This window comes from Henckelia pumila, unplaced genomic scaffold (assembly GCF_033568475.1).
Source record: "Henckelia pumila isolate YLH828 unplaced genomic scaffold, ASM3356847v2 CTG_485:::fragment_2:::debris, whole genome shotgun sequence".
NCBI lineage: Eukaryota > Viridiplantae > Streptophyta > Magnoliopsida > Lamiales > Gesneriaceae > Henckelia > Henckelia pumila.
In genome coordinates this window covers 12,576-27,606 of record NW_027331844.1, presented here as the reverse complement: position 1 = coordinate 27,606, position 15,031 = coordinate 12,576, and the positions used below count along the sequence as shown (strand labels likewise).

The window sequence follows — 15,031 nt, the reverse complement described above, 5'->3', positions numbered from 1 at the left end:
CTTAATAATATTGAAAGACTTCTCTTGCTCCTCGCCCCAATGGAATGGAACGTTTTTATTGATGATAGCAGTCATAGGCGCCGCCAATGTGCTAAAATCCTTCACGAACCTCCTGTAAAAACTCGCAAGGCCATGGAAACTTCGAACTTGACCAATAGAAGTGGGTGTTGGCCAATCTCGAATAGCACTTACATTTTCTTCATCAACTGTCACACCTTGTGAACTCACAACAAACCCAAGAAACACGAGTTCTTTTGTACAAAACACACATTTCTTAAGGTTAGCATATAAATGTTCAGCACGCAATGTGATTAAAACAACTCTCAAATGTTCCGCATGATCATCTAAGTTTTTGCTATATACCAATATATCATCAAAATAGACAACCACAAACTTCCCAAGATATGCACGCAAAACATGATTCATTAAACACATGAAAGTACTAGGTGCATTAGTCAAACCCAAAGGCATAACCATCCATTCATACAACCCATACTTTGTTTTGAATGCAGTTTTCCATTCATCTCCCTCTCTCATCCTAATTTGATGATAGCCACTTTTAAGATCAATCTTGCTAAACACACAAGCACCATGCAATTCATCTAACATATCATCAAGCCTAGGAATAGGATGCCTATACTTAATGGTAATGTTATTTATAGCTCTACAATCAACACACATATGCCAAGATCCATCTTTTTTAGGTACTAACAATACAGGAACAGCACACGGTGACATCGACTCACGTACAAAACCTTTGTCTAAAAGCTCACTTACCTGTCGTTGCAACTCCTTAGTTTCCTCCGGATTGCTCCTATAAGCTGGACGATTCGGCAATGCACTCCCGGGTACCAAATCAATTTGGTGCTCAATTCCTCTCAACAGTGGTAATCCTTGAGGTAGCTCCTCCGGAAATAAATCATCGAATTCCTGCAATAGAGAGGCAACAATGCTGGGAAGATCTCCGGCTATATCACTGGTGTTAAGGAGTACCTCCTTATAAATCATCAACACAAGTGAAATTTTAGAATTCATAACATCTCTCAACTCACTCTTTTGGGCTATATATATATATTTTTCAGCCTCTTTTCGCTCAATTTTACTTTCATCTTTTCTTGTATCATTTTTTTTTCTAAGGCCACCTCACTTTTTTGATCACTCTTTCTTTTGGCCTCATCTCTCTTTTTCTTTTTCATTTGGTCCTCCAACACTTGCTTTGGAGTCATAGGCAACAATACAATGGACTCTTTTTTCATTACAAACGAATATTTATTTTTAATTTCATCATGAACCACTCTCCTATCAAACTGCCATGGTCTACCCAATAAAATATGACACGCTTGCATAGGGACCACATAACACAAGACCTCGTCAACATATTTGCCAATAGAAAATGGCACCACAACTCGCCTATTAACTCTCACCTCCGCACAGTCATTGAATCATTGCAACCTATATGGTTGAGGATGCTTCAAAAGAGACAACCCCAATTTTTCCACAAGTTCGCAACTCGCTACATTGGTGCAACTACCCCATCAATGATAAGACTGCATACCTTTCCTTTTACAAAACAATGAGTATGGAAAAGATTTTTCCTCTGGCTCTCTTCCTCTCCTCTAGGTTGTGCATGTAACGCTCTCCTACTCACCAACAACTCACCAACAACAGCCCCAAACCCATCCTCATCATCAGGATCTACCAACGCAGGCATTTCATCATAACTTTCCTCCTCACTCTCCGACTCCACATCACCACAAGCATTAACAATCATCAATTTCTTACTTGGGCATTGGCTAGAGATATGGCCAATACCTTGACACCGAAAACATTTAATATCTCTAGATCGAGTATTAGAAGTTTCAGATGTACCTTTAACCACTTGCTTTGGTGTCTCCGATCTGGTGTCAGGTTTTGGTTTTAACCCTTGCTTGTTGTCCTCCCGTTTTGCAACGCTTGGATGCCAAGAAGTCGACGATCCTCCACCTGAAGGAAATCGACCAGCTCCTCTTCTCTTGAGCTGTTGTTCCACATTCATGGCCGTCTGTACCATCTCATCCAAATCTAAACAATGGCGAAGCTCCACTTGGTCTTGGATTTCTCTATTCAAACCGCACAAAAATATGGCCATTGTAGCTTCATTATCCTCCTCAATATTGGTCCGAATCATCGTGGTCTCCAACTCCTTGTAGTAATCCTCCACGCTCCTTGGACCCTGCTTCAAAGTTTGTAAACGCCTGTACATTTCACGATAATAATGGTTAGGCACAAACCGCTTCTTCATGACACGCTTCATCTCTTCCCACGTCTCAATAGGCGGTTCTCCACATCTTCTTCTAGTGGTCACTAATTGATCCCACCAGATTAATGCATAATCTACAAACTTAACCACTGCCAACCACACTTTCTTAAGATCAGAATAGTGATGAAAATCAAACACAAACTCTACACGCTTTTCCCATTCCAGATACGCCTCCGGATCAGATTTTCCCTGAAACGATGGAATTTTCATCTTAATACTACTGATATTCCCATCCTTCTTACTACCCTCCGTATATTTTCCTCGCACCACTTCTCGCCTATGTCTACCCCTATGTACTCTTCTCTCCTCCTCCCAATTCTCATCAAAACTTTCCTTATCGTCATCAAAATCATTCCCCTTCCTATTTTTATTTTTCTTTCCACTACCACTACTCTCCTCCAACTTACTCATCCTCTCATGAAGAGGTTCTAACTCCGATCTCATCGCCCTAGTCAACTGCCCCATCAACTCATCCATTTGAACCTTGGAAATTCCTTGGTTCATACTCTCACTAACATCCTTATTGGGGTTCATGGTACCTGCAAGAAAATCGTTAGTAATAAACTTCCTCACACAAATTCTCACAGTTCACTCCAAATGAATCACTCAAGCACTCCTTTTTTTTCAGTCAAATTTATGGAGAGTCTTTGCTTTGTAGAATAAGATTCAAACCTTCAAATTTAAAACTTTTAGACGCTTGAAAATTGACCCACAAAGATTGCACAAACACAAGTAGGAAATTTTATGGACAATTTGACTCTGACTCGCTTCAAGGATGAATAAAGACAAAGAAATTGGCCACAAGTTACTTTTCTTCACTTTTTTTTTTTTTGAAATTTATAACTTGTAGCACAAGACACGAGACTTGGATAACAAGTTTGAAAGAAACGACACAGAAATTTTATAAAGAATAGACTTAGATGAAGAATGAAGAACACGAAGAACAGAGATAGATGAAGATAGGTACTTACTTGATTCAAAACCTTGGCTCTGATACCAAATGATATGAATCTTGTTGTGTAAGATTAGCAAACACGATTACAATTTGAATCGCACCCTCTAACCAATAAACAAAAGACTCAAAGTTTTGCCCAATCTTTGAAACAAGTAAAATTGATAGGGTTTTGGATTTTCACCTTTAATCGACGGTACGATTAACAACAGAAACCACAACAATTGAAACCAAAGAAAACCTTCAGATAAACTTGTATCTGACAATCTTCAGTGAGAAACAATCGACAAACGTTTCCAAGTAATTAACTGAGAAAGTTTGATTTGAAGAACAAAGCAAAGCTTTGAATAAAATTCTTGAGAGAATTTTCAATAATTTTTGTATAAACTGAATCTGAAATCTTATTAATGAAATAAAACAAAAGTATTTATAGTTTACAATCAAAAATAAAAGATAACACAAAATATAGCTTAAAGATATCAAATATATCACCTAGAAAGTTTCCTAGTATAATTAAAAGACTCAAAATATAGAAAATAATGCCAAAATATCAAAAAGTCTCGCACACACACAAACATGCCGAACTGTGTGAAAACAAGTGCAGGCGCGGACGTGCGTGAGCAGGCGCGGGCGCGCATAGCTTTCTGAATCGACGCGCGGGCGTGCGTGAACAGGTGCGGGCGCGCATAGGACTCTGTCCAGAAAAACTTGAAAACACCAGATCAGGCGCGGGAGCGTGTCAAGGAGGCTCGGGCGCGCATAAGGGTCTGTCCGCCAAACTTTAAAATTGCATCCACGTGCGGGAGCTCGTGGAATGGCGCGGGCGTGCATGCGTGACTGTCCAAGACACTTGTTTTTGTGTTTTCTTTGATATTTCCTCCACTTTCTTTACTTCCTTGGACTTCAATAAGATTATAGCATCCCTCAAAATGATCTTCAAGCATTCCAAAGTCCATTATCAACGATTGAAGCGCATCTTTGAATTTCTTAGCTCGACCTCTCGTAATCGGTCCTCTTGGCATCTCCAACGGATCCTTAACCACTTGATCAACATGAGATCTATACATGATTGCATCAACTAATAATTGCACGGGGTGTACCAAAGTGGTTAAAAATATTTTTCTTCAAGAATTTTAGAACCACCTGTGCATCATTAGTTGCAAAAGCTTCAGCTTCTACCTATTTAGAAACATAATCGACGGCGACCAAAATGTATTTTTTGTAAAAGAGTTTGGAAATGGTCCCATGAAATCGATTCCCCACACATCAAATATCTCACACTCAATAATATTATTCAATGGCATTTCATGACGGTTTGAGATATTACCTGTCCGCTAACATCTATCACACTCAAGAACATAAGCACGCACATCACTACAAGAAAATATGGAAACAACAACATAGATACAACAATGCTTTGATCGTGAAAGTGTTGTTAAATGTCGTTTGTTGACTTTTAACAATGCTTTTTATTAAAAGTTTTGTCTATGAGCGCTTTTTTTTTTGTCAACAACAACGCTTTTAATAAAAACGTTGTCTATGACCGCTATTTTTAGCTCAACGACAACGCTTATCTGAAGCGTTGTTAATAAGCGTGTTTTTTAAGAGTGAGAGAGACAAACTTATACATTGAATATTTTTTCTTTTTTCTTTTTTATTTTTAAAAAAAACATATACATTGAATAGATACATACACGTAAGTTTCCTTCTCTCTTGTTCCAAAAGCCATTCACGCGATCCCCTTTCTCCCCAAACCCTAGCAGCAACTACATGTTGTCGATTCGCCACCCTAGCCGCCGGGAATCTACCGATTGAAGCTATAAAAGGTAATAGGTTGTACTTGTCTTCAATTTAATACCAAAATATTGAGGAATCTCGGACCAAGGCTCAAAATGGTCGAGCCCCATTCGAAGCTGGAGCTGCGCGTCTTCTTGTTCTTTTGCGACTTTGAGCTATTTCTGGTCATTTCTTGGTTTTTCCGCTTCTCTCAATCGATCGTCTCTCCCCTTGACTCAATCGATCTTCTCCACTACTATGCTTTTCTCTTTCTGAAAATAGCCGCCGAAAAACTACCGATTGCGTAGTTGGTTTGACGCTGGGTAAGATTGTTCATTTGCCTCTCTTGTATATTGTCTTTAGATGAAATCTGATTTCTGCTAAATCCTTTAAGGTTTCATACTGTACATTGTTTTATTTTTTATTTTTCTTGCTTTAATCAGAACAATTATGGTTTGTGGTTTTAATTGAGCAGGAAATTAAAGGTGTAGAGATGCAGCCACCAAGTCCGATGTTTCCAGTCACTATGTCATTTCCATCAACTAAGATCACCACCGAGAAAATACTGAAGGTATTCTACAATATCGATGTAAACAAAAGAATCATTATGTAAATTACTCCTTTTAGCATATTCGAGATTAAAATAAACAATTTGGAACGAAACCATAGTTCAACTTAAAGTTTGGATTCGAACTTGATTGATTTGTTTATAGTTTAATTGTGATATTTTTCCAAGTAATTCTTGAATTTGGGTTACAATTCGTTAATTTATAATTTATATAGAATATCATTAATTTATAGCTTAAGCTGCATATTTTTTAAAAATATGCAACAAACTCTTTTGTGTCCCAAAGTTCCCTCTACAATACTGCCATTTCACCATAGACTTCACTGAAACATACCCTGGTAGCATACTTATTTCGAAAACTGAATTACTAAAACACGAAACATGTTACATGTACTGCTAAGTTATGTATGGTTATTTCATAGCTTTTTCATGGTTGAAATTCAAGGAGGGCCTTGACGGTGAAAAACTGTTAACAGGGCACAAGATTTTACGAGAATCGGGAGGCGATTCCGGAGTGATCAAGAGTATGTTAGAATAATCATGCTGGCTAGGGATGAAGAATTTGATCTATTCCTTCAGAGGTTGTCAATTATTCATGGGATTGCCACTGAAAATTCAAAGCTTTAAGCCTATATATTCGTTCTCATGTGGCTTTCTTGTTTGTATAGGGAGATATGTTTTTGGGGGGTTGGACTTAGACAGGACTTGGTCTTAGATAATTTTGCAACAATGTTACTGCAACTACTACTACAAATTTACAGCCTTGTTGGACTTTTTCTTTTTTTGGTTATGGTAGTAGCAATCTAAATATGTAAGGTTGAAATGTCATCAATGATAAATATATGTCGAAAGCAGGACAAATTGAATCTCTGGAGTTTGATTGGAAAGTCCGAAATTTTAAGTTTCCTCGCTTGGTTTGTTTCTTTGGGAATGAAAATTTGCTTGAAAGATAAGGCTTCACTGGTGGGTGACAGTGAAACTTTGGTTTCAAGAGTTTCCTCGCTTGTGGTCAAGTTTTCTTCTCTTTTTTTTTTCTCTCCATGAAGTTTATTTGAAGGGACCGACGTGATTTGGTACCTGATTAACTTATGTTTTGGTCACTTGCAATTTTTGTATAGAAAATCGCATGGAATTGAAAATGATCATCTTTTTTCGAAGGCGATTACTTCGTGTCGCTTACCACCATTACATGCTTTGACATGCAGATTTGATAAATTTGTGTTTATATCATCGTAAAAATATAAAAGCGCTTCAAGTGATTAAGTATTCATTTACTGAACTCTTATTTTTCCCTCTTTAATGCTTTAATCAGAACTTGATTCCCAAGTAAGCTCGCCCGTAAGAGATAAAAGGCTGGATGTGATCCTGTGGCCTGTGCCAGCTTCTAGTTCACTATCAAATTAAGGCATCAAATTTGTGAAAAGTTCATTGCTGGCTCAAGTAAGATTCAAATAGACTTGTTTATCTTGAATAACATATGTTAAATGAATAAATTTAATATTGAATAAAATAACAGTGATTGCAGGGTTTTAGAGCTTAGAGATTTAAAGGCATAAACACATGTTGGTGGACCGAAAAATTGGTCTTAGATCTCCAGTAGAAGCACATGTTTTTCAATGGCTGGTAGAGTTGTGTAACAAGAGATTCGGTTGTAGTTTTTGATTAAAGTAACATTAATTTTGAAGGTTAATGTATTGCATTAATGTTTTAGCTATATTATTTCTGTATTAGGAGGAAGAAAGAGAAGGTTGCTTGAAATGATGCGGGGCTGGAGCTTTCGGATGATGAGTAGCACATTTTCAATATGCGGATTATGTATTTGTTTTCATTTTAATTTTCTTCTTTGATGTTTGATTTATTGTACCATTCATAACCATGACTTTGAAATTTTATTCTTGTTTGCTCCTATTGTTCAGCACATTCCCAGTCCTCCAAATGGATTTAACATTTTGAAAGTTGGTCTGATCGCCGACTCCAGTTTGAGGCAGAAAGCATAGCGCACATGGCCGAGATGAACATGAAGAATTCGATTATTTGTTATATTTGAATGATTTTTGTTATATTTGAATAATTTATAACATTGAAATACTGTATATTAGATTTAATTTTCAAAAATTTTGAATATTGAGTGATTTATAATATTGAAAATTTGTGAATTAAAATTTATTTTTTTTGTTTTTATTTGAGAAAAGACAACGCTTTTTAAATGTTGTCGTAGGTAGTTTAAGCGTTGTCGTTGCTAAAAAAGACAACGCGGAAAAAGCGTTGTCTTTTTTAAATATCACAACGCTTTTTTCGCGTTGTTAAAGTTACGAAAAAGCGTTGTCGTAGCCAGTGTTGTGAAAGACCAGGTCAAAGACAACGCGGAAAAAGCGTTGTCGTTTTGAGCAAAGACAACGCTTTTTATACGTTGTCTTTGCTAAATACGACAACGCTTTTTCCACGTTGTCTTTGACCGAAAAGCGTTGTCTTTGCTCAAAACGACAACGCTTTTTCCGCATTTTCTTTGATTGCGGTCTTTCACAACATCGGCTACGACAACGCTTTTTCGTGCCAATAACAACGCGGAAAAAGCGTTTTCATTTGCCATTTTTCTTGTAGTGCATCTTTAAAAAGATTGGGCCAATAAAACCCACATTCAAGTATCTTAGCGGCCATCTTGATAGGCCCAGCATGGCCACCTACCTCAGGATCATGACAATGACTGAGGATGCTTGTCATTTCTCTTTCCGCCACACATCTTCGGATCATAGAGTCAGCACAAATTTTAAACAAGAAAGGTTCTTCCTAGAAATAATGCTTTACATCTGATAGAAACTTTTTTTTTTGATGAAAAGACAAATTATGTGGGAGTGAGCTCGTGACCAAGTAATTTGCAAAATTAGAATACCACGGTGAGTGTTCTATGGCAAACAACTTCTCATCAGGAAACCAATCGTCTATGTCCTTAGTATCCTTCTGTGCACAATCAGGAATGCATTCTAGTCTAGATAGGTGATCAGCAACAATATTTTCTACTCCTTTTTTATCTTTTATCTCTAAGTCAAATTCTTGTAAGAGTAGAATCCACCTAATCAACCTAGGTTTTGCATATTTCTTAGCCAAAAGGTGTTTAATTGCAGAATGATCAGTGTAAATAGTGATTTTTGAGAGTACAAGGTATGAGTGAAATTTGTCCAGTGCAAAAACTATAGCCAGCGATTCCTTTTCAGTGGTAGCATAATTCAATTGAGCCTCATTCAGAGTTTTGCTAGCATAGTAAATAGTACGGAATACGTTGTCTATCCTCTGACCAAGTACAGCTCCGACAGCCGAGTCGCTGGCATCACACATTACCTCAAATGGAAGATCCCAATCTGGTGATGTCAGCATTGGTGCAGTTACCAATCGTTCTCTCAGAAATTCAAACGCCTGCAAACAAGTGGAATCAAAATTAAAAGGTGTATCTTTCATTAATAATGAAGACAGAGGTTTTGCAATTTTTGAGAAATCTTTAATGAACCGCCGATAAAAACCGGTGTGGCCTAGAAAACTTCTGACTCCCTTGATCGTCGTTGGTGGAGGTAGATTCTGAATGACTTGCACCTTGGCCCTGTCCACCTCGATTCCCTGCTCCGATATGCGGTGTCCTAATACAATACCTTCGGTCACCATGAAGTGACACTTAATTTCCCAGTTGAGTACCAAGTTTGTTTCCTCACATCTCATTAAAACACTGTTAAGATTATTCAGACATGCATCAAAAGACTGACCAAAAATGGAGAAATCATCCATGAATATTTCTAGAAAATGTTCGACCATATCATGAAATATAGCATTCATGCATCTCTAAAAAGTCGCAGGAGCATTGCAAAGACCAAACGGCATGCGTCTATAGGCAAACGTACCATATGGGCAAGTGAAAGTTGTTTTATCCTGATCTTCAGGTGCAATCGCAATTTGATTGTATCCTGAATACCCATCTAAAAAGCAATAAAACTCATACCCAGCAAGCCTTTCTAGAATTTGGTCAATGAAGGGGAGGGAAAATGGTCTTTACGGGTTGCGTCATTCAATTTTCTATAGTCTATACATACACGCCAACCTGTAACTGTCCTAGTAGGTATCAACTCATTCTGTTCATTTTTAATGACAGTTATTCCCCCTTTTTTCGGTACTCATTGAACCGGACTTACCCATGCACTATCAGAAATGGGATAAATGATACCTGCATCCAGAAGTTTTATCGTTTCACCCTTTACCACTTCTTGCATCTTGGGATTCAATCTCCTCTGTGGTTGTACCATGGGGTTGATGTTCTCTTCCATTAATATCTTGTGCATGCAGATAGATGGATTAATGCCTTTGATATCTGCAACCTTCCAGGCAAACACACTCTTATGAATTTTGAGAACGTCTAGTAGTCTGGCCTCCATCTCACCTGTCAAAGAAGAAGAAATTATGATAGGTAAATTTTCATTCTCACCTAAAAAGACATATTTGAGATGGGTAGGTAATGGTTTCAAATCCACAGTTGGTGGTTCTTCAAGACTTGGTTTCTGGAGGACTAAATCCTTCCGGTCACCAAGATCTTCGAGTCTGAGCTTGCCACCTTTCCTCCATGACTGGTTATCATTAAAGTAAGCCGTCATCTCTTTTTTATCCCCATTGAATATGTCATCACGATGAGGAGATATTAGTGCGGCTTCTAATGGTTCCTGAAATGTATCCTGCACATAATCATATAGAAGTGAGTCCACAACATCAATCAGAAAACACTTTTCATCATTTTGTGAAAATTTCAGTGCATTAAAAACATCAAAGGAAATTTTCTCCTCTCCCACTCTCAGATGTAGCTCTTCCTTTTGGACATCAATTAATGCTTTCCCTGTTGCCAGGAAAGGTCTTCCCAATATAAGTGGCATGTCCAAGTCCTCTTCCATATCAAGCACCACGAAATCCACCAGAAAGATGAACTTGTCGACTTTCACCAGCACATCCTCTATTATTCCCCTGGGATATTTGATATACATGTCTGCCAGTTGCAACGACATCCGGGTGGATTTCAGCTCTCCCAAGTTCAGTTTCCTGAAAACAAAATATGGCATTAAGTTTATACTCGCACCTAAGTGACACAAAACTTTTTGAAATTGCACATCATTAATAACACAAGGAATAGAAAAACTCCCTGGATCTTTTTGCTTTAGTGGAATCTTGTTCTGAACTAGCGCAGAACAATTTTCTGTTAGGCTAATCATTGCATGCTCCTCCAATTTTCTCTTGCTGGAGAGAATCTCCTTCAAAAATTTTGCGTAACTAGGAATTTGCATCAGTGCATCAGCGAAGGGGATATTTATATTCAATTTCTTGAATACTTCTAGGAATTTGGCAAACTGAGAATCTAGTTTGGCCTTCTTGAGTGCTGCAGGAAAAGGTGGTGGAATAACAATATTTGACTGTGATGTGGGTGGTTGTGTAGAATTAGAGTACTTACCTGCAGTTGTCCCTGGTGTAGACGGTTCTGACTCTTTCTCTCTTTGTCTCTCACCTTCGATTTTCTTCCCACTTCTTAATTAAATAGCCTTGACCTGCTCCTTTGGATTCTTTTCTGTGTCACTTGGTAAAGTACCTAGCTCTCTGCTGGACATCGCTTTGTCTAACTGCCCAATCTGATTTTCCAAGTTCTTAATCGATGCATCCTGATTCTGCATTCTGGTCTCAGTGGATGATATGAACTTCTGCATCATCTGTTCCATTCTTTAATTCTGCTCTTGTTCGTAGTTCTAATTCCCATATGGCCTATTATTCTGTCCTCCCAATGAAAAATTCGGATGCTGTCTCCACCCTGGATTATAAGTGTTTGAGAATGGATAATTCCTGGGGCGATTCTGATTTCCTACATGGTTTACCATTCCTCCATCTGGATGATATGATGGATTTCCAGTTTGACAATCTTTCGTGAAGTGTTCAGCACCACATTTCTCACATCACACCTCCTGAATATGCATCGCAGACTGCCCTAGAGTTAGCTCTTCTATCCTCTTATTCATGACCTCTAGCTGAGCGGCTACTGATTGAGGATTATAGCTACTGGATGAAATCTCCTCAATTAATTCATATCCGTCCTCTAGTGATTTTCGTAACAAATTTCCGCCTGCAGCTGCATCTAACATGGTACGATTTGAGTGAGGAAGAACATAATAAAAAGTTTGTACCACAAGACCGTCTGGTAGTTGGTGATGTGGGCATCTCCTCAGTAGATCTTTGTAACGCTCCCATGCTTCATAGAGTGTTTCCTGTTCACCTTGAGTAATGTTGTGATGTCAGCTCTGAGTTTCATTTATTTGGACGGTGGGAAGTATTTAGTCAGGAAGGCCTTTGCTAGATCATCCCATGTAGTGATGGACCCTGCAGGTAGATTTGTTAGTCATGCTTTAGCTTTATCTCTTAAAAAAAAGGGAATAAACGCAAATGAATAGCATCATCAGAAACTCCCTGCATTTTAAAAGTGTCACAGATTTCTAGAAAATTTGTCAGGTGAGCATATGGGTCATCGATTGTCATCCCACCAAACTGGACTGTGTTTTGCACCATTTTAATGATGGAAGGCTTTATTTCAAACTGATTTGCTGCTATAGTTGTCCTGATGATGCTTGGTCTGGAATTTTCGATGAATGGCAAAGCACTGTCCATCATGGATCTGTAGATAGGTGGTGCAATATTCTCTGCTTCTCCATCTCCACGTAGTCGTTCTTGTTCTGCCATTGCTTCTCTTTGTTTCCTTCTTCTTCTGCGAAAAGTTCTTTCAATTTCTGGATCAAAAGGCAAGAGTTCTCTTTTGAGTGAATGTTTCATGCACTACAAGAGAATCCTGCAGTTCACAGATGAAAATAGTGATTAAATTGAAGTAGAGAAAATAAAATAAGAAAAATCAAAGTAATCAATAGTCCCCAGCAACGGTGCCAAAAACTTGATCGAGCAAATACCAACACTTAAATTCAATTTAATAATATCTCTTTTCTGCTCAAAATTATCGCAAGTGCATGACTCAAGTTATAGAAAAGTGCACTAAGTACGAGTATCGTCCTCAGGGACTCCGTCACAATGATTCAATTATTTAATTTCTATACCCCAAAGTAACGAAAATTTGATTTTGTTATTATTCTAAAATTATAAAGTAAAGAATTCGATTTAAAATTACTTGAATGAAAATAAAATAAACCACAGTAATGCTTAGCACAGAAAAATATAATATGAAGAAGTTTTGTTGGAATCTCGGTTCACCTTCCCCCTAATTGAATCTGGACAATTGAAATTACTTTTACACTCATAGATTTGACAAGAATTCCTGAAATATCGACAGTCTCTCTCGAGTTTATGCCAATCTAATTCAAGTTAATGATACAATCAAATCTCTTTGATTATTTATCATTACTGATTGCTTTGCGTTCATTGAATTCCTACAACTTTCAACCTGGTGGTCTATGGTTATCAACATGTACTAAATATCATATCTCTATGCATATTTTAAGTCCATGGATTTTATCACTCGTCCTAACCATGAATCTATCTCTCGACAACAATTCACAACTTACGAATCTATGTTAAAGTTAGCTACTCCTCAACATAGAATAATAAACCATGATAAAATCAATTACTCATATAAAAATCAATCAATTTGTCCAACGATTCAATCACAAAAACATGTTTCGGGGTTAGGATCCCCTCAATTCCAAAAAAATAAAGTTTAGCTACTACAACTCATAATAAAAGTCTAACTAATAAAATTTTTAACAAAAGAATTCAAAAATCGTAAAGAAGAAGAACTCCCAACGAGAAGAAAAAACTTCGATCTACAGAGCCGCCTCCGCCGTGCTTTGCTGTGTTTTTCCAACCCTCAAAACGTCTGAAAAGATGCTATATATATTGCCCCCAGAGTCCTTTCCTTTTAAAACTCCCCCGAAATAATAGTTTCCAAAATTCTGCGCGGTCGCTCGGTCTGCAAAAATTCACCGACCGAGCGCCAAAAGTCGGCCAACCTTCTGCCCGAGGAAATAATGCCAGTGCTCGGTCTGCATATTTTCACCGACCGAGCGCTCAAAAGTCTTCAACTCACTGCCTCCTCTGATTATGCCAGCGCTCGGTCTGCTCTTTTCTGCAAACCGAGCGCACCCCCTTTTGAAGCCAGAAATATTTATTTATTTTTTGTTTTCCTTCAAATTTAACTACAAATCAATAGGAGTAGACAAAACACACAACATTACACTAAATGCAAACAAAATTAGAAAAACACTAACAAGACGACTAAGAACGAATGCAAAACACTAATAAAACAAACAATAAAACAAGGAAAAACGACTCCTATCACGTGGCACTACCTCGATTGAGAGAGTCGGTGAGTCGTTACGTGATCTCATCCTCGGGATCCCAAAAGTACAGAAACAATCCCCCGTTTATCAGAATTTATATCCCGATTTAAAGACATGCATATCATTATCTTGATTTGATTATGTTGTCTTGAAAGCATGTTGTTGAGATATTACATGTATTACTTGTTATGTTGTTTTTATTGGGAATACCATTCTCACCGATTTATCCGGCTGTTGCTTTGTGTTGTATGTGTACTTGGAAACAGGTGGGGCAGGACCAAGTCAGAAGAGGCATGGTTAGCTTCGGGATCAAGGGATAGAAGTGAGACTCGGTTTAGAAGTCGTGTCAGCATGTCTACCTAGTAAAGTTGGAACATGTTTAGATATTGAACTTCGTCGTTATGCTGTATTGATTATGCGAGTTTTCTGGTTGAATGTTGTTGTTGCATGTTCTATACTTTGAGCAGTTTTTAAGCTCTAGAACTTCATGTATTAGTTGGAAGAACTCCTTTTTTAATGCATGACTATGGTTGGAATGTGTTGGAATCGAGTTTGCTGAAATTATAGTTGATTTTCTGGTTTTCTGTTCTGGAGCAGGGTGCGAACGGTCTGCTGTATTTAGTAGATCGAGCGCCCCCCCCCCCCCCCCCCCCTTGAGCAAACCAGAAGGTTTGCTGTCTTGGCCGTGCTCGATCTGCTATTTTTAGAAGACCGAGAGCAACCCCTGTTGAGCAAATTAGTGGGTTGTTTGGTTGGAGGCGCACAGTCTGCTGATTTTAGCAGACCGAGCGCACCCCCTTTTTTTAAAAAAATTTCTTTCTTTGCTTTTAGTCTTGGATCTTGTATGCTTAGTTGTTGTTTAATCCGAGATTAGTTGTTTAGAACCGAGGTCTCACATTAAGTGGTATCAGAGAGTTATGATTCTTGGTTGAACTAGAGTGAGCGGGGTAGTTCGAGTCCGCATGCATTGGCTCCTCGCATCTGTTTGAGTTATTTAATTGTTTATTTAATTCCATGCGAGCATGCTTTATTATTTGAGAATTAATTGAATTACATGATTTTGTGATTTAATTTATAATGCATGAACT

The 15,031-nt window shown here is 38.0% G+C and overlaps 1 protein-coding gene and 1 non-coding gene across 2 annotated transcripts; one reads left to right on the top strand and one right to left on the bottom strand.

The window, feature by feature from the left end:
* Window positions 1-2,147: 2,147 nt before the first annotated feature.
* On the bottom strand, window positions 2,148-11,330 carry LOC140872912 (uncharacterized). The gene is made up of 9 exons (XM_073275835.1): window positions 11,163-11,330; window positions 9,803-11,030; window positions 9,483-9,545; window positions 9,181-9,377; window positions 8,510-9,006; window positions 8,232-8,335; window positions 2,783-2,838; window positions 2,387-2,488; window positions 2,148-2,234 (listed from the first exon to the last, which is right to left on the bottom strand). Exons 1-9 carry the CDS (start codon window positions 11,328-11,330, stop codon window positions 2,148-2,150), a joined length of 2,502 nt encoding a protein of 833 aa, XP_073131936.1.
* A 475-nt stretch (window positions 11,331-11,805) lies between these two features.
* Window positions 11,806-11,911, top strand: LOC140872914 (small nucleolar RNA R71). Its single transcript, XR_012147934.1, has one exon. It is a non-coding gene; the product is annotated as a small nucleolar RNA R71 (small nucleolar RNA).
* Window positions 11,912-15,031: the final 3,120 nt, after the last annotated feature.

Coding starts and splice junctions, on each gene's coding strand:
- LOC140872912 (XM_073275835.1), bottom strand. CDS start 11,330: ATGGAACAGATGATGCAGAAGTTCATATCATCCACTGAGACCAGAATG. Junction 11,031..11,162: donor AAAAGAATCCAAAGGAGCAG/GTCAAGGCTATT, acceptor CCCACATCACAG/TCAAATATTGTTATTCCACC. Junction 2,839..8,231: donor GGCCGCTAAGATACTTGAAT/GTGGGTTTTATT, acceptor ATTTTCTTGCAG/GTACCATGAACCCCAATAAG.